At 49.2% G+C, this 18,745-nt stretch overlaps 1 protein-coding gene across 1 annotated transcript in view; it reads right to left on the bottom strand.

The window, feature by feature from the left end:
• The window catches only part of KCNK16 (potassium two pore domain channel subfamily K member 16), a 78,831-nt gene extending 68,820 nt beyond the window's left edge, over nucleotides 1-10,011 (bottom strand). The window contains exon 1 of the mRNA XM_069236655.1: nucleotides 9,756-10,011. Coding sequence (XP_069092756.1) covers nucleotides 9,756-9,974 — 219 coding nt within the window. The 5' untranslated portion in view covers nucleotides 9,975-10,011. The remainder of the gene's footprint in view (nucleotides 1-9,755) is intronic.
• Between the last annotated feature and the right edge of the window lie 8,734 nt (nucleotides 10,012-18,745).

Here is an 18,745-nt window from a genome sequence, read left to right on the forward strand (position 1 = left end):
GCGCAGCTCCTACTGGTGTGATATATGCTCAGATATCCTTAGGACGGCTCCTCCTGATATGACTTGCATTCAGATATCCCTTGCACAGCTCCTCCTGGTGTGATCTACGCTCAGATATCCTTAGCAAGGCTCCTCCTGGTATGACTTACATTCCGATATCCCTTGCATAGCTCTTCCCAATTTGACTTACACTCAGATATCCCTTGCTATCCCTTGCACAGCTCCTCCTGGAGTGATATATGCTCAGATATCCCTTGCACAGCTCCTCCTGATGTGATATATGCTCAGCTATCCCTTGCACACCTCCTCCTGGTGTGATAGACTCTCAGATATCCCTTGCACGGCTCCTCCTCATGTGATTTACACTCAGATCCTCTGTGCATAGCTGCTCCTCATGTGATTTACACTCGGGTATCCATTACATTGCTCCTCCTGATGCCATTTACGCTCAGATATTCGTTATCCTGATGTGAAGTATGCTTGGATATCCCTTGCATGGCTCTTCCTGATCTGATTTACGCTCAGAAATCACTTGCACGGCTCCTCCTGAAGTGATTTCCACTTGGATATCCCTGATGTGATTTACACTCAGATATCCCTTGCATGGCCCTTCCTCATGTGATTTACACTCAGATATCCCTTACATGGCTCCTCCCGATGTGATTTATCCTAGGATATCCCTTGCACAGCTCCTCTGGATGTGATTTATGCTCAGCTATCTATTGTATGGCTCCTCCAGGTGTGAATTACGCTCAGATGTGGCTTGCATGGTTCCTCCTGAAGACTGACGTAAGGTCAGATGCACGAAGGCAGTAATATCAGCAGAAGATGGAAATGATAGCTTGCCATACACCTACAACCAAATAGTTGAGTGCAGAGAGAGAGATGTACAGCTGTGGTGAAGGCTCTGTGTGAGAGGCGGCTGAGAGGAGGGCCGGCTGTAGTGCTGATGGCGCTCAGTGCAACAGACTTTTTTGCCCCCTCCCCCTATGACTGCCTTCTCCCCGGATTCCCTCAGTACCGGTCTCTAACAGTGTCCCTCATCTCTCAATAGCCCATCTATGACATACATTTCATTTTTTATAAGGTTACTCATAGTTCACATACACTCAGTTCTGTGATCCGCATGGTACATGGTCTTTGCAGCAGGCACATTAACTCTCTGCACTACTTTATGAGTAAAAATTGCCACTAGCCAAAATTCCAAACCTCTCACCAGCAGAAACATTAATCATCAGTTGTCTTGACATTTTTATTATTGCCTGAAAATTGCTGGACTCTGACTAAACCATGTTCGTTTTAAACACAGCGCCCCCAACCAAAGTTAGCGCCAGGTGCCCCCGCACTAAAGCTGGCCCATAATAATGTTTACCAGAGCACACACAGGCGGGCAGGTCCCTTCTGTTGGGATGTGTGTTGTGCACTAAAAATACCTTGATGGAGGAGGTGAGGATACCATGTGTTTGACGACACGTTCACAAAACTGACAAGTGCTCGAAGAATGGCAGGGCAGGAGATTATATATACACTTTTATTATGTGTTGGTAATTTCCCAACAAAGATTCATCAACTTTTTTCTCATGTTGTGTGATTGTGTACCGTCAACCTCATCAACACACAGAGGAAAAGTATGATGTGTGGATCTCTATTCAAAGTTATGGCCAGAACTGCCAATGTTGGGACTAGGGGTGCTAGGTGTGAGTCTCAGCAACTGCATAACATCCTGTGATTCTGGGCAAATCACTTAACCCCTTAGAAGCTGGGCCTTTCCCCCGCATAGTGCTGAGCTCTTTTTGGCTATTTGGAGATAGTTTGCACTTAGGGCTCCATAACTTTTTTTCCACATAAGATTTCCATGCCAAATGTGTGTTCTGTTTTTTTTCTAACATCCTGGGGATTCTGGGTTTGTGGATTCCCCTAGAGCAGATGGAGAAACTAAACAAAATATAGCTAGAGTTTTAGTCTTTTGGGAAAATAAGGAAAAAGTGCTCTCGACAAAAGTGTCTGGTTTTTTTCTTCTAAAAATGGCATCAATTAACAGTTTGTTGTGCCAAAGTCACAATCTTCCCAGCTTTCAGGAACATGCAGAGCTGAATAAAAACATTTTTGCCACAGTTTTGTCGTTTTTCAAAGAGGTAGCCCATTTTTCCTATTATTTGTGCTCTCAACCTACTTCCAGCTTGTAGTGGAATCCAGTGTGAAACCCACAGGTGATCCAATAGATTTCTGAAAAGTAGACAAAATTCCAAATTCAGAAAGGGCTCATATGTGTAGACCCCTCAAGGTTTTCTCAAAGAAACTAACTTGAAATAAAGAAATACTGAAAATGAGCAGGAAAAAAACAGCCCTTTCTGACAACCTTTTCATCTGTATCTTTTCATAAAATGGCCGATTTATAAAAGCAATATACCATTGCGTCTGGTGGACCCTCTGGTTGCAGGCATGCATAGGGTTTGTAGGTTTTCAAAGAACCCAATGTGCCAAGAGCCAACAACATCGTACAATGGTTTTTCATTGTGTACTGAGCATAGACCAAATCATATGGTGAAATATGTAGAGTGAAAAACAGGAAACCTATGTATTTCTGAAATGGGTACAAGATTTGGAGTGTAGGAGCTCTGTTTATTTACACATCTCTGAATTTGTGGGTACACGTACTTGCATATGATTTAGAGAGTGATTTTCAAAATGTCACCTTATACACTGGCTTACATTTGAAAGGCACAAATGCAAAGAAATCCAAAAGGTAATAACAGATGTTCTACTAATCTATGCTCCTACATGTCTTCTGATAAAAATAGTACCTCACTTGTACAGGTAGTCCTAGTATGCTTGGCAGGAAGCAGCCCAAAACACAACATGGATACATAACATTTTTCCACTTAAAACTGACCCCTTTTATGCAAAGTGGGCAGCTCTAGATTTTGGATCCTAGCTCAGCCGACACCTAGGGAAACCTAGCAAACCTGTGCATTTTTGAAAACTAGAAACCTAGAAGTTCCAAGATGGGGTGACTTGCATGGCCTGAACAGGTTATTTTACCCAGAATCCCTTGCAAACCTCAAATTATGACTAAAGAAACTCATTTTCCTCACAGCTCTGTGATGGCAAGTTCTGGAATCTGAGGGGAGCCACAAACATCCTTCTGTCCAGCATTTCCCCAAGTCTTGTTATAAAAATGGTACCTCAATGTGTGTGTAGACCTAGTGCCCACAACAGGAAAAGGCCCAAAACGCAACATGGATACATCACATTTTTCTACTCAAAACTGACCTGTTTTTCACAAAGTGCTTAGCTGTGTATTTTGGGCCCTAGCTCAGTCAGCATCTAGGGAAACCTGGCAAACCTGTATAATTTTGAAAACTAGACACCTAAGGGAATCTAGGAAGGGGTGACTTGTGAGGCTCTCACGGGGTTCTATTACCCAGAATCCTTTGTAAACCTCAAACATTTCCCAAAACCCTATTTTCCTCATATTTCTGTGATGGAAAGTTCTGAAATCTGCTGGGAGCTATAAACTTCACTCCACCCAGCATTCCCCTATGTTTTCTGATAACAATTCCCACAACATGAACGGATAAACCAAGGTCAAAGGGAACCCTAGCGTGGGGACTCCTATTGACCTCATTTAATCTGTTCCTGTCACTGACACTAGACCCAACCACACAAGTGGCACAGTGTTTTCATCAGCAAAAATGGGGCAAGACTAGGAATTTTGTGGATTCCTGCCGATTCCAGAGGTTTCCATCACAGAAATATAAAGACAATTCATGATTTCAGGCAGAGTTTGAGGTTTGCAGGGCAATGTGGGTAAGAAAACCTCATGGGCTTCACACAAGGCATGCCACCCTGGAATCCCCTGTTTGCCTACTTTTGAGAAATGTCTATGGTTGGTTGGTTTTTATGGGTGGTTGCCGGGCACAGCCTCAAATCCCTCAGCTACCCATACTTCTGATCTCACCACATAGCACTTTAGAGCCATTTGTGTCAAGATCTCTTGGCCCACCCGCACAAGTGAGGTGCCATTTTTTTCGGGAGGCCTGAAGGAATGCTGTGTCATAAGAAATCTGTGTCTCTTAGCAGATTTCAGAAGCTTTCCTCACAGAAATGTATGTTTAAGTAAACTTTTGAGGTTTGCAGAGCATTATGGGAAAGAAAATGGTGTAGGATGCATTCGAAGCACACCACCCTGGACTCCCCCGGATGTCTAGTTTTCAGAAATGTCTGGGTCTGGCAGGGTTTTCCAGGTGGCAGCCTATCCAAGCCCAAAAAGTGCACCTGTTTACTTTTGCAAGTGGAACAATATTAGGGGTTAGTCACACTCTCCTGGCCCACATGTAAAAACAACACCCAAATGAATCAACTGTCCTCTCGCTTGCCATTGGGGTGGGATGCTTTAGTCCTCAGCGAAGCAGAAAGACTGTTGAGGATTTAGGGGTGAGTATGGGACCGGATGTTAGGCTGGGAGAGACCCACCCCATTATGTCATTTAAAATATATATTGCTGCCATACAGTTGGCATGGGGGCATGGCCAAGCCCATGCTCGGCAGCCGCCACGCCTAAATTAACAAAATTCCGGAACATCTAGTGGGCTTTCTGCCCCAGGGGGGCAGAACAGGGATAATGACCACAATCAGCCCCCCAAGAAAGACTGTTGCCCTACTTATTTGGGATGGAGGATGGCCATGACCATGGTGGGCAGCCTCCACACCTATTATTTTTATCCCAGATGTCTAGTGGTATTTCTGCCCCCTCTGGGGGAGCAGATCATGGGTAATTACCCCTATCTGCCCCCCAGAGGGGACAGAAAGACTGTTTCCCAATTTACTTGGGGTGAGAGCTTTGCTATAGCCATGGTGGGCAGCCTCCACCCCATATCTTTAAAAAATATATATATTCCATGGTGTCTGGTAAGCTTCCTGCCACCATGGGGCAGATTGAGGATAAACAACCCCATCTGCACTCCGGGGGTGGGGGGCAGACAGACTGTCATTATACTTTTGGGAGGTGGGGGCATGACCATAGTGGGAAGCCCAACCCCTATAATTATCCTAAAAAACCACTCTGCTGTCTAGTGGGCTTTCTGTCTCCCCGCCAGGGGGTCAGAAAGACTGAACTGCTATATGGATGGGGGAGCACAAGCCGTTTCCCAAGGGGTTGCTCCCCTACAATACCTGGTGCTAGTGGGTGGATACCTGCTTGGGGATTGTTCTATGGGGAGCCAGTGGGAAGAGATAGCATTGAAAAGGGGAGATTCTCCCGTTTCCAGAGATACCTCTCCCAACCCAACCAGTGCTCGGGCAGCTGAGATCTCTCCCCTGAGCACTGATGCAGTGAAACTAAAACAAGCCCATTGTCTTGTTTTAGTTTTACATTTATTGTAATGACGTCAATGCACTCGCCGCGTTGATCGTCATTACACTTAAAAACAAGCATTTGCAATGCAAACGGTCTTGCGTTTGCTTGAGCTCGAGCAATTAGCATTGTAAACTCCTAACCGGACTTTTCTTGACACATAAATTGAAAATGAAAATAAAAGTAACACATAACTAACTGGACTTTTCTTGCCATATAAACTGAAAAGTAAAAGTTTCACATAAGCGAGCTGACGGCCGCCATCAGTGCAAAGCAGACACACAAACGGAAATATGAGTTTACTCGTAGTGAAATCTATCAGCAAAAGTGCAATTATCTATGTAACCGGCAAAATTGCAATTAACTACGTAACAGGGTCGATATCATGCAACGCGCGCGACTTCTGCCAAGCGAGATCGCGCTGCAAAAAAAGAGAAAAAGTAGCCCACAAACCGGACGGAAAACAACGAGGCTCGTATGTTTTCAGTACTTGGTCGCTGTGCTCGAGGAGGGCTAACCACCGGAAAAGGCATGACGTATGCATGCCTTCCACTAATGAAAGCAAGCAGATTTTAAAAGGCAAGCCCACGAACCAATGAAAGACACTGACGTGACATGGGTGTGGTTTGAAGCCCAAAGAGAGATAACAATATGGAACGGAGCATTTTGGGCTTGGCTGTAAAAAAAGACTCTTACTGCTTGGGAAGCTCTTCCCGAGCAGCCAGAGCTTAAAATATATTTAAAGCCTCCCACAGAGGGGATTGTGGGTGCCTCCCCAGTATAGGCCAATGGCTGACACCTGCACTGGTGTGGTAGTGCGGCCGTTGGCGATTGGCTTACGACCCATCCTATAGGGTTAATCTCTCCATGCCTACAAATGAATAAAATGAATATAAACTTGTGGAATGTAACTGGTGCTCATGTAAAGCGCTCCAATACCTTTGGGTTGAGCACTGATCCTCAGTACTCTACTACAGAACTGATGCACAATACTGTACTTCAGAACTGATGCAGAATACTCTACTCCAGAACTGATGCACAATACTGTACTTCAGAACTGATGCAGGATACTCTACTCCAGAACTGATACATAGTACTCTACTCCAGAACTGATGAACAAAGCTGTACTTCAGAACTGATGCAGAATACTCTACTCCAGAACTGATACATAGTACTCTACTCCACAACTGATGCACAATACTGTACTCCAGAACTGATGCACAATACTGTACTTCAGAACTGATGCAGAATACTCTACTCCAGAACTGATCCATAGTACTCTACTCCAGAACTGATGCAGAATACTCTACTCCAGAACTGATGCACAGTACTCTACTCCAGAACTGATCCATAGTACTCTACTCCAGAACTGATGCACAAAGCTGTACTCCAGAACTGATGCAGAATACTATACTCCAGAACTGATACATAGTACTCTACTCCAGAACTGATGCAATAAGCTATACTCCAGAACTGATGCACAATACTCTACTACAGGACTGATCCATAGTACTCTACTTCACAACTGATGCACCATACTGTACTCCACAAACAATGCACAATACTCCACTCCAGAACTGATCCAAAATACTCTATTCCAGAACTGATTCACAGTATTCCACTCCAGAACTGATGCACAATATTGTGCTCCAAAACTGATGCACATTCCTATACTTCAGAACTGATGCACAATACTGTACTTCAGAACTGATGCACAATACTGTACTCCACAACCAATGCACAATACTGTACTTCAGAACTGATGCAGAATACTCTACTCCAGAACTGATACATAGTACTCTACTCCAGAACTGATGCACAATACTGTACTCCAGAACTGATGCACAATACTGTACTTCAGAACTGATGCAGAATACTCTACTCCAGAACTGATACATAGTACTCTACTCCAGAACTGATGAACAAAGCTGTACTTCAGAACTGATGCAGAATACTCTACTCCAGAACTGATACATAGTACTCTACTCCACAACTGATGCACAATACTGTACTCCAGAACTGATGCACAATACTGTACTTCAGAACTGATGCAGAATACTCTACTCCAGAACTGATCCATAGTACTCTATTCCAGAACTGATGCAGAATACTCTACTCCAGAACTGATACATAGTACTCTACTCCAGAACTGATGCACAAAGCTATACTCCAGAAATGATTCACAATACTCTACTCCAGAACTGATCCATAGTACTCTACTTCACAACTGATGCACAGTACTGTACTCCACAAACAATGCACAATACTCTACTCCAGAACTGATCCATAGTACTCTACTTCACAACTGATGCACAATACTGTACTCCACAAACAATGCACAATACTCCACTCCAGAACTGATCCAAAATACTCTATTCCAGAACTGATTCACAGTACTCCACTCCAGAACTGATGCACAATATTGTGCTCCAAAACTGATGCACAATACTGTACTTCAGAACTGATGCACAATACTGTACTTCAGAACTGATGCACAATACTGTACTCCACAACCAATGCACAACACTCTACTCCAGAACTGATGCACAACACTCTATTTCAGAACTGATGCACGGTACTCTACTCCAGAAATCAAATCACAATTCATAAATATAAGTTGTTGCTGTACTCCAGAACGGATCCACAGTACTCATAGGACAGCCTGGTCAGTCCGAGCTGCTGTGGAATTGTAGCTATGGCAACAGGGAGGTGATGCGACAGTGAGAGATGATAGCGACATCTGGGAGATCTATCGACCTCCTGCATATACTTGGCAAACATCACTTCTGCCAAGTTATGGAAAGTTGTTTCTAGCTTCAGAAAGTTCAGGAACTCCATTAAGTTAAGAATTTTTCGTTTTTCAAAAATGGGTCTGAAATTTTTTGAAAAGTAAGGGGTTTAGATACAAGCCCCAAGTGCTGCAAGTGCCTCACTTTTTGTGACGTACCGGCGGTGCACAGAGCAGACCCATATCTACTAGGGCACGCAAAGCCACTTTGCGTGGCTTTTCATGGCCTTGTAGATATGGTGTGAAGCAACACAGCGCAAGTCACTAAGTTGGCTTACACTGCAACAGGGAGAAGTACCATTGGGGTTGCAGTGGGTGTTCCCTTGCAACACCCATGAGCTTTGATGCATTCCCAGATTTACAAGAATCAGTAAACCTGGGAATACGACAAAACTGTACGCCCTCCATGCAGAAGAAATATCTTTATATCTCCTTGTTGTTTCCTATGCAGCACCCATAGAAAGAGGGCAATGCCTCTCTGGATTGTTTTGTGCCCCATGGTGCAAGGGGGCTGCGTTGGCGCTAGGCAGTAATTTGTGTGCCGGCGCAGGGGGAGAGGACTGAAATGTACCCTATCTAGCAAATACGGTACATTTCTGCCCTCTTCCGGTGGTGCAGGCCCGCACAGCAGGGTCACTTGCTGCACCGTCCTGTGTAACGGGGCTTGGAAGTCTGAGTCTAGGTTTCAAAGAGAAAAACATGTAGAGTGGACTCTTCATGGGAGGATTTTTCCAAACAAAGGCTCTGTATGGACAATGGTCAACCAAACTATTTTTGGGAAGCTACATGAAGTCAACAAAGTTCACAGATGAGGCAGCTGTGATGCTGTCATCCTCGCAGCCCTGGGGAATTTTACTTTGCCTTCTTAAACTTAGATGAGATTCCCACAGGAAATAAACATGTCCAATGGATTTCCTAGAATATTTCTGCATTTCCATAGCAATTTTATAGGAAGATTTGCAATGGGTTTTAATCTACCCTTCTGGTTCTTAACTTGTGGTCCAGGGACCCCGGTGGGTCCACGAAGCCTATGCAAGGGGTTTTGACTGCTTAGAAAATCAAATATTAACAGATTAATGAGGAGTGTATAAATTTAAAAAAAAGCAAAACTGGAAATTGACATTTTTTCAAGACATTCTGTAAATGTGAAGAAATTTGAAATTAGAGGCTAAAAATTAATGTCCTCGGATTGATTTGTGGGAGCAGCGCTGGTGCATAAAACCACTTTGGTATGGACCATGAACTGAATTTAGGAAAGCTCTAACCTTCCCATTAAAATTAACATTTAGGTTTCTTTTGAACTTGTGTGTAAATTAAATAAAATATTTCATCATTTGTGCACGTTTGATGAATGCTTGTTTCTGTATTTTGTGTGCATTGTTTTAGGGTTCAAATCAAATAAAATGCTTAGGCTGGCGTCCCCCGGTTTCCGGTAGTGACTAAGTGGGGGTCCCCGGATTTCAATAATGAGTCACTGGGGCTCCCAGGGTTGTATTAATGATTAAGTGGGGGGTCTACAGAAGGCAACAGGTTAAGAACCACTGATCTACCATGTTTGAGTTTGTTCTTTCCTTTTAAATGTAACACAATTTCTGACGATCAAGCACCTACCTGCACAAACTTTTCCAGCGCTGGACCGTCCAAGCACGTGTAGTTCTGAAGGAATTTCAGCTTCTCCATCTGGAACTGGACCCTGGAATGTTCCTCTGCCTGCTTTTCCAGGAGCTGGAAGACTGTAGCGCCCAGAAGCAGATAGACAAAATAGCCCAGTACCAGTGCTAGTGCCAAGCTGCCTTGCTTGTGCTTGTTGCAGGCCGGAAAGAGGGACATCTTGGCACCACCGGGTGCACGTGCTGCAGACACTGAACTTCAGTGGGGTCACCACCACCGCTTACGCAGAGGAGAAGGACCTACAAAGGCATGTCCAGGCAACCCTGTCCACACGCCTGGTCTCTTGGTGCCTTTATCCACATGTAGAAACCATCCACACCTGGAGTGTCTTGAGGCATGGTCAGCTTACCATCCACGCTGAAGGTCACCCGGGGGCAGGTGCACATACCATAAAATGCAGAACTGAGTGGGTCACTCCATCCCACAAATGCACTCTGCTGGCCGCTCTGGAGAATGTGACTTGTAGCCCTGGTCCAGACCGGTGCTGTTGCTTCCTCTGGTGGTGATAGTTGTGTCCGTCCGTGTAGGTCAGTGGTAAGGCAGTTCCTGCAGGTGATTTGTGCTCTGGTCCAGACCTGCTGCTTGTGTTGGGTTTGGTTCTGGTGCTGTTGCTACCTCTGGCGGTGATAGTTGTGTCCGTCCGTGTAGGTCAGTGGTAAGGCAGTTCCTGCAGGTGATTTGTGCTCTGGTCCAGACCTGCTGCTTGTGTTGGGTTTGGTTCTGGTGCTGTTGCTACCTCTGGCGGTGATGTTGTGTTCGTCTGTGTAGGTCGTCAGTAAGACACTTGCTGCAGGTGACTTGTTTTCCTTTTTCATATCTCTGTCTGTCTGCACCTGATATTCCCTCTCTCTTGCATGGCCGACTCCACATATGAGTAAATGCTGACATTTTGAGATTACAGAGAGTACAGACCAGTTGCACCAATACTTGAAAGCCTCCCCCAACCTCTGAGATCTAATCTAAACGAACAAGTGGAAGTAACCAGTTAATTATTAGCCGTAATGGCCCAGAGACTCGGGCTCCAGTGATGACAACGCACTTAACCCAGTCACCCATTTAAGAGATCTTCCTTCTGTGTTCACCATCAACATGGCACAGCAGGACTCCTACAGTGTAGCATGGCCTGGCACAGCATGGCATAGCAAGACTTGTGAAGTGCAGCATGGCCTGGCACAGCATGGCATAGCAGGACTCGCAGTGTAGCATGGCCTGCCACAGCATGGCATAGCAGGACGTGTGCAGTGTAGCATGGCCTGGCATGCCATAGCAGGACTCGCAGTGTAGCATGGCATGGCAAAGCATGGCATAGCAGGACGTGTGCAGGGTAGCATGGCCTGGCATGGCATAGTAGGACGTGTGCAGTGCAGCATGGCCTGGCATGGCATAGCAGGACTCCTACAGAGTAGCATGGCCTGGCACAGCATGGCATAGCAGGACTCCTACAGTGTAGCATGGCCTGGCACAGCATGGCATAGCAGGACTCGCAGTGTAGCATGGCATAGCAGGACGTGTGCAGTGTAGCATGGCCTGGCATGCCATAGCAGGACTCGCAGGGTAGCATGGCATGGCAAAGCATGGCATAGCAGGACGTGTGCAGGGTAGCATGGCCTGGCATGGCATAGTAGGACGTGTGCAGTGCAGCATGGCCTGGCACATCACGGCATAGCAGGACTTGCAGTGTAGCATGGCATGGCATGGCATGGCCTGGCCTGGCCTGCTATAGCAGGACTTGTGCAGTACAGCATGGCCTGGCACAGCATGGCATAGCAGGACTTGTGAAGTGCAGCATGGCCTGGCACAGCATGGCATAGCAGGACTCCTACAGTGTAGCATGGCCTGGCACAGCATGGCATAGCAGGACTCGCAATGTAGCATGGACTGGCACAGCATGGCATAGCAGGACGCATGCAGTGTAGCATGGCCTGGCATGGCATAGCAGGACTCGCATTGTAGCATGGCATGGCATGGCAAAGCATGGCATACCAGGACGTGTGCAGTGTAGCATGGCCTGGCATGGCATACCAGGACGTGTGCAGTGCAGCATGGCCTGGCATGGCATAGCATAGCAGGACTCCTGCAGTGTAGCATGGCCTGGCACAGCATGGCATAGCAGGACTCGCAGTGTAGCATGGTCTGGCACAGCATGGCATAGCAGGACGTGTGCAGTGCAGCATGGCCTGGTACAGCATGGCACAGCAGGACTCCTGCAGTGTAGCATGGCCTGGCACAGCATGGCATAGCAGCACGTGTGCAGTGCAGCATGGCCTGGCACAGCATGGCATAGCAGGAAGTGTGCAGTGCCGCATGGCCTGGCACAGCACAGCATAGCAGGACTCGCAGTGTAGCATGGCATGGCCTGGCCTGGCCTGCCATAGCAGGACTCGTGCAGTGCAGTATGGCCTGGCACAGCATGGTATAGCAGGACTCGTGCAGTGCAGCATGGCCTGGCACAGCATGGCATAGCAGGACATGCAGTGTAGCATGGCCTGGCACAGCATGGCATGACAGGACTCGTGCAGTGCAGCATGGCCTGGCACAGCATGGCATAGCAGGACGCGTGCAGTGCAGCATGGCCTGGCACAGCACGGCATAGCAGGACTCCTGCAGTGTAGCATGGCCTGACATGGCATGGTATAGCAGGACTCGTGAAATATAGCATGGCCTGGCACAGCATGGCATAGCAGGACTCGTGAAGTGCAGTATGGCATAGCAGGACTCCTGCAGTGTAGCACGGCCTGGCATGGAATGGTATAGCAGGACTCATGCAGTATAGCATGGCCTAGCACATCATGGCATAGCAGGACTTGAAGTGCAGCCTGGCCTGGCACAGCATGACATAGTAGGGCTCACAGTGTAGCATGGCCAGGCACAGCATTGAATAGCAGGACTCGCAGCGTAGCATGGCCTGGCATGGCATGGAATGGTATAGAAGGACTCATGTAAGATAGCATGGGCTGGCACAGCATGGCATAGCAGGACTCGTGAAGTGCAGGATGGCCTGGCACAGCATGACTTAGCAGGACTCCTGCAGTGTAGCACGGCCTGGCATGGCATGGCATAGCAGGACTCGTGCAATATAGCATGGCCTGGCACAGCATGGCATAGCAGGACTCGTGAAGTGCAGCCTGGCCTGGCACAGCATGGCATAGCAGAACTCCTGCAGTGTAGCACGGCCTGGCATGCATGGTATAGCAGGACGTGTGCAGTGCAGCATGGCCCTGCACAGCATGGCATAGCAGGACGCGTGCAGTGCAGCATGGCCCTGCACAGCATGGCAAAGGAGGGCGCACAGTGCAGCATGGCCTGGTACACCATGGTATAGCAGGACATGTGCAGTGCAGCATGGCCTGACACAGCATGGTATAGGAGGGCTCACAGTGCAGTATGACCTGGCATAGCAGGACTCGCAGTGTGGCATGGCCTTACACAGCATGGCATAGAAGGACTTGTGCAGTATAGCATGGCCTGACACAGCATAGCATAGCAGGACTCCTGCAGTGTAGCACGGCCTGGTATGGCATGGCATAGCAGGACGTGTGCAGTCCAGCATGGCCTGGCACAGCATGGCATAGCAGGACGTGTGCAGTGCAGACTGGCCTGGCACAGCATGGCATGTGAGGGCTCACAGTGTAGCATGGCCTGGCACAGCATTGTATAGCAGGACGCGTGCAGTGCAGCATGGCCTGGCACAGCATGGCATAGCAGGACTCCTGCAGTGTAGCACGGCCTGGCATGCATGGTATAGCAGGACTCGTGAAATATAGCATGGCCTGGCACAGCATGGCATAGCAGGACTCGTGAAGTGCAGTATGGCATAGCAGGACTCCTGCAGTGTAGCACGGCCTGGCATGGAATGGTATAGCGGGACTCATGCAGTATAGCATGGCCTAGCACAGCATGGCATAGCAGGACTTGAAGTGCAGCCTGGCCTGGCACAGCATGACATAGGAGGGCTCACAGTGTAGCATGGTCAGGCACAGCATGGAATAGCAGGACTCGCAGCGTAGCATGGCCTGGAAAGGTATAGAAGGACTCATGCAAGATAGCATGGGCTGGCACAGCATGGCATAGCAGGACTCGTGAAGTGCAGTATGGCCTGGCACAGCATGGCATAGCAGGACTCCTGCAGTGTAGCACGGCCTGGCATGGCATGGCATAACAGGACTCGTGCAATATAGCATGGCCTGGCACAGCATGGAATAGCAGGACTCGCGAAGTGCAGCCTGGCCTGGCACATCATGGCATAGCAGGACACGTGCAGTGCAGCATGGCTTGGCACAGCACGGCATAGCAGGACTCCTGCAGTGTAGCATGGCCTGGCACAGCATGGCATAGCAGGGTGCGTGCAGTGCAGCATGGCCTGGCACAGCACGGCATAGCAGGACTCCTGCAGTGTAGCATGGCCTGACATGGCATGGAATAGCAGGACTGGTGAAATATAGCATGGCCTAGCACAGCATGGCATAGCAGGACTCCTGCAGTGTAGCACGGCCTGGCATGGAATGGTATAGCAGGACTCATGCAGTATAGCATGGCCTAGCACAGCATGGCATAGCAGGACTCGTGAAGTGCAGTATGGCATAGCAGGACTCGTGAAGTGCAGTATGGCCTGGCACAGCATGGCATAGCAGGACTCCTGCAGTATAGCACGGCCTGGCATGCCATGGCATAGCAGGACTCGTGCAATATAGCATGGCCTGGCACAGCATGGCATAGCAGGACTCGTGAAGTGCAGCCTGGCACATCATGGCATAGCAGGACACGTGCAGTGCAGCATGGCCTGGCACATCATGGCATAGCAGGACTTGCAGTGTAGCATGGCCTGGCATGGCATGGCAGGACTCCTGCAGTGTAGCATGGCCTGGCACAGCATGGCATGACAGGACTCGTGCAGTGCAGCATGGCCTGGCACAGCATGGCATAGCAGGACGCGTGCAGTGCAGCATGGCCTGGCACAGCACGGCATAGCAGGACTCCTGCAGTGTAGCATGGCATGGTATAGCAGGACTCGTGAAATATAGCATGGCCTGGCACAGCATGGCATAGCAGGACTCGTGAAGTGCAGTATGGCATAGCAGGACTCCTGCAGTGTAGCACGGCCTGGCATGGAATGGTATTGCAGGACTCATGCAGCATAGCATGGCCTAGCACAGCATGGCATAGCAGGACTTGAAGTGCAGCCTGGCCTGGCACAGCATGACATAGGAGGGCTCACAGTGTAGCATGGTCATGCACAGCATGGAATAGCAGGACTCGCAGCGTAGCATGGCCTGGCATGGCATGGAATGGTATAGAAGGACTCATGCAAGATAGCATGGGCTGACACAGCATGGCATAGCAGGACTCGTGAAGTGCAGTATGGCCTGGCACAGCATGGCATAGCAGGACTCCTGCAGTGTAGCACGGCCTGGCATGGCATGGCATGGCATAGCAGGACTCGTGCAATATAGCATGGCCTGGCACAGCATGGCATAGCAGGACTCGTGAAGTGCAGCCTGGCCTGGCACATCATGGCATAGCAGGACTCCTGCAGTGTAGCATGGCCTGGCACAGCATGGCATAGCAGGACGTGTGCAGTGCAGCATGGCCTGGCACAGCACGGAATAGCAGGACTCCTGCAGTGTAGCATGGCCTGACATTGCATGGTATAGCAGGACTTGTGAAATATAGCATGGCCTAGCACAGCATGGCATAGCAGGACTCGTGAAGTGCAGTATGGCATAGCAGGACTCCTGCAGTGTACCACGGCCTGGCATGGAATGGTATAGCAGGACTCATGCAGTATAGCATGGCCTAGCACAGCATGGCATGGCATAACAGGACTCGTGAAGTGCAGCCTGGCTTGGCACAGCATGGCATAGCAGGACTCCTGCAGTGTAGCACGGCCTGGCACAGCATGGCATAGCAGGACTCGTGAAGTGCAGCCTGGCCTGGCACATCATGGCATAGCAGGACTCCTGCAGTGTAGCATGGCCTGGCACAGCATGGCATAGCAGGACACGTGCAGTGCAGCATGGCCTGGCACAGCACGGCATAGCAGGACTCCTGCAGTGTAGCATGGCCTGACATGGTATAGCAGGACTCGTGAAATATAGCATGGCCTGGCACAGCATGGCATAGCAGGACTCGTGAAGTGCAGTATGGCATAGCAGGACTCCTGCAGTGTAGCACGGCCTGGCATGGAATGGTATAGCAGGACTCATGCAGTATAGCATGGCCTAGCACAGCATGGCATAGCAGGACTTGAAGTGCAGCCTGGCCTGGCACAGCATGACATAGGAGGGCTCACAGTGTAGCATGGTCATGCACAGCATGGAATAGCAGGACTCGCAGCGTAGCATGGCCTGGCATGGCATGGAATGGTATAGAAGGACTCATGCAAGATAGCATGGGCTGACACAGCATGGCATAGCAGGACTCGTGAAGTGCAGTATGGCCTGGCACAGCATGGCATAGCAGGACTCCTGCAGTGTAGCACGGCCTGGCATGGCATGGCATGGCAGGACTCGTGCAATATAGCATGGCCTGGCACAGCATGGCATAGCAGGACTCGTGAAGTGCAGCCTGGCCCATCATGGCCTAGCAGGACTCCTGCAGTGTAGCATGGCCTGGCACAGCATGGCATAGCAGGACGCGTGCAGTGCAGCATGGCCTGGCACAGCACGGCATAGCAGGACTCCTGCAGTGTAGCATGGCCTGACATGGCATGGTATAGCAGGACTCGTGAAATATAGCATGGCCTAGCACAGCATGGCATAGCAGGACTCGTGAAGTGCAGTATGGCATAGCAAGACTCCTGCAGTGTAGCACGGCCTGGCATGGAATGGTATAGCAGGACTCATGCAGTATAGCATGGCCTAGCACAGCATGGCATAGCAGGACTCGTGAAGTGCAGCCTGGCCTGGCACAGCATGGCATAGCAGGACTCCTGCAGTGTAGCACGGCCTGGCATGGCATGGCATAGCAGGACTCCTGCAATATAGCATGGCCTGGCACAGCATGGCATAGCAGGACTCGTGAAGTGCAGCCTGGCCTTGCACATCATGGCATAGCAGGACTCCTGCAGTGTAGCACGGCCTGATACAGCATGGTATAGGAGGGCTCACAGTGCAGCATGCCCTGGCACAGCATGGTGTAGGAGGCTGGACTGGCTTGTAGTGAGTACCAAGGGGTACTTGCACCTTGCACCAGGCCCAGTTATCCCTTATTAGTGTATAGGGTGTCTAGCAGCTTAGGCTGATAGATAATGGTAGCTTAGCAGAGCAGCTTAGGCTGAACTAGGAGACGTGTGAAGCTACTACAGTACCACTTAGTGTCATATGCACAATATCATAAGAAAACACAATACACAGTTATACTAAAAATAAAGGTACTTTATTTTTATGACAATATGCCAAAGTATCTTAGAGTGTACCCTCAGTGAGAGGATAGGAAATATACACAAGATATATATACACAATAGCAAAAATATGCAGTATAGTCTTAGAAAACAGTGCAAACAATGTATAGTTACAATAGGATGCAATGGGGAAACATAGGGATAGGGGCAACACAAACCATATACTCCAGAAGTGGAATGCGAACCACGAATGGACCCCAAACCTATGTGACCTTGTAGAGGGTCGCTGGGACTATTAGAAAATAGTGAGAGTTAGAAAAATAACCCTCCCCAAGACCCTGAAAAGTGAGTGCAAAGTGCACTAAAGTTCCCCTAAGGACAAAAGAGTCGTGTTAGAGGAATAATGCAGGAAAGACACAAACCAGCAATGCAACAACTGTGGATTTCCAATCTAGGGTACCTGTGGAACAAGGGGACCAAGTCCAAAAGTCACAAGCAAGTCGGAGATGGGCAGATGCCCAGGAAATGCCAGCTGCGGGTGCAAAGAAGCTTCGACTGGACAGAAGAAGCTGAGGTTTCTGCAGGAACGAAAAGGGCTAGAGACTTCCCCTTTGGTGGACGGATGCCTCTTGCCTTGGAGAGTCGTGCAGAAGTGTTTTCCCGCCGGATGGACGCCAACAAGCCTTGCTACACGCAAATCGTGCATTTGGCGTTTTTGGACGCTGCTGGGGCCCAGGAGGGACCAGGAGGTCGCAAATTGGACCTGAAGAGAGAAGGGACGTCGAGCAAGACAAAGAGCCCTCACTGAAGCAGGTAGCACCCGGAGAAGTGCCAGAAACAGGCACTACGAGGATGCGTGAAACGGTGCTCGCCGAAGTTGCACAAACGAGTCCCACGTCGCCAGAGACCAACTTAGAAAGTCGTGCAATGCAGGTTAGAGTGCCGTGGACCCAGGCTTGGCTGTGCACGAAGGATTTCCGCCGGAAGTGCACAGGGGCCGGAGTAGCTGCAAAGTCGCGGTTCCCAGCAATGCAGCCCAGCGAGGTGAGGCAAGGACTTACCTCCACCAAACTTGGGCTGAAGAGTCACTGGACTGTGGGGGTCACTTGGACAGCGTCGCTGGATTCGAGGGACCTCGCTCGTCGTGCTGAGAGGAGACCCAAGGGACCGGTAATGCAGCTTTTTGGTGCCTGCGGTTGCAGGGGGAAGATTCCGTCGACCCACGGGAGATTTCTTCGGAGCTTCTGGTGCAGAGAGGAGGCAGACTACCCCCACAGCATGCACAAGCAGGAAAACAGTCGAGAAGGCGGCAGGATCAGCGTTACAGAGTTGCAGTAGTCGTCTTTGCTACTATGTTGCAGGTTTGCAGGCTTCCAGCGCGGTCAGCGGTCGATTCCTTATCAGAAGGTGAAGAGAGAGATGCAGAGGAACTCGGCTGAGCTCATGCATTCGTTATCTAAAGTTTCCCCAGAGACAGAGACCCTAAATAGCCAGAAAAGAGGGTTTGGCTACCTAGGAGAGAGGAAAGGCTACTAACACCTGAAGGAGCCTATCAGCAGGAGTCTCTGACGTCACCTGGTGGCACTGGCCA

The sequence above is a fragment of the Pleurodeles waltl genome, chromosome 5, assembly GCF_031143425.1.
Source record: "Pleurodeles waltl isolate 20211129_DDA chromosome 5, aPleWal1.hap1.20221129, whole genome shotgun sequence".
In the NCBI taxonomy this organism is placed as follows: Eukaryota; Metazoa; Chordata; class Amphibia; order Caudata; family Salamandridae; genus Pleurodeles; species Pleurodeles waltl.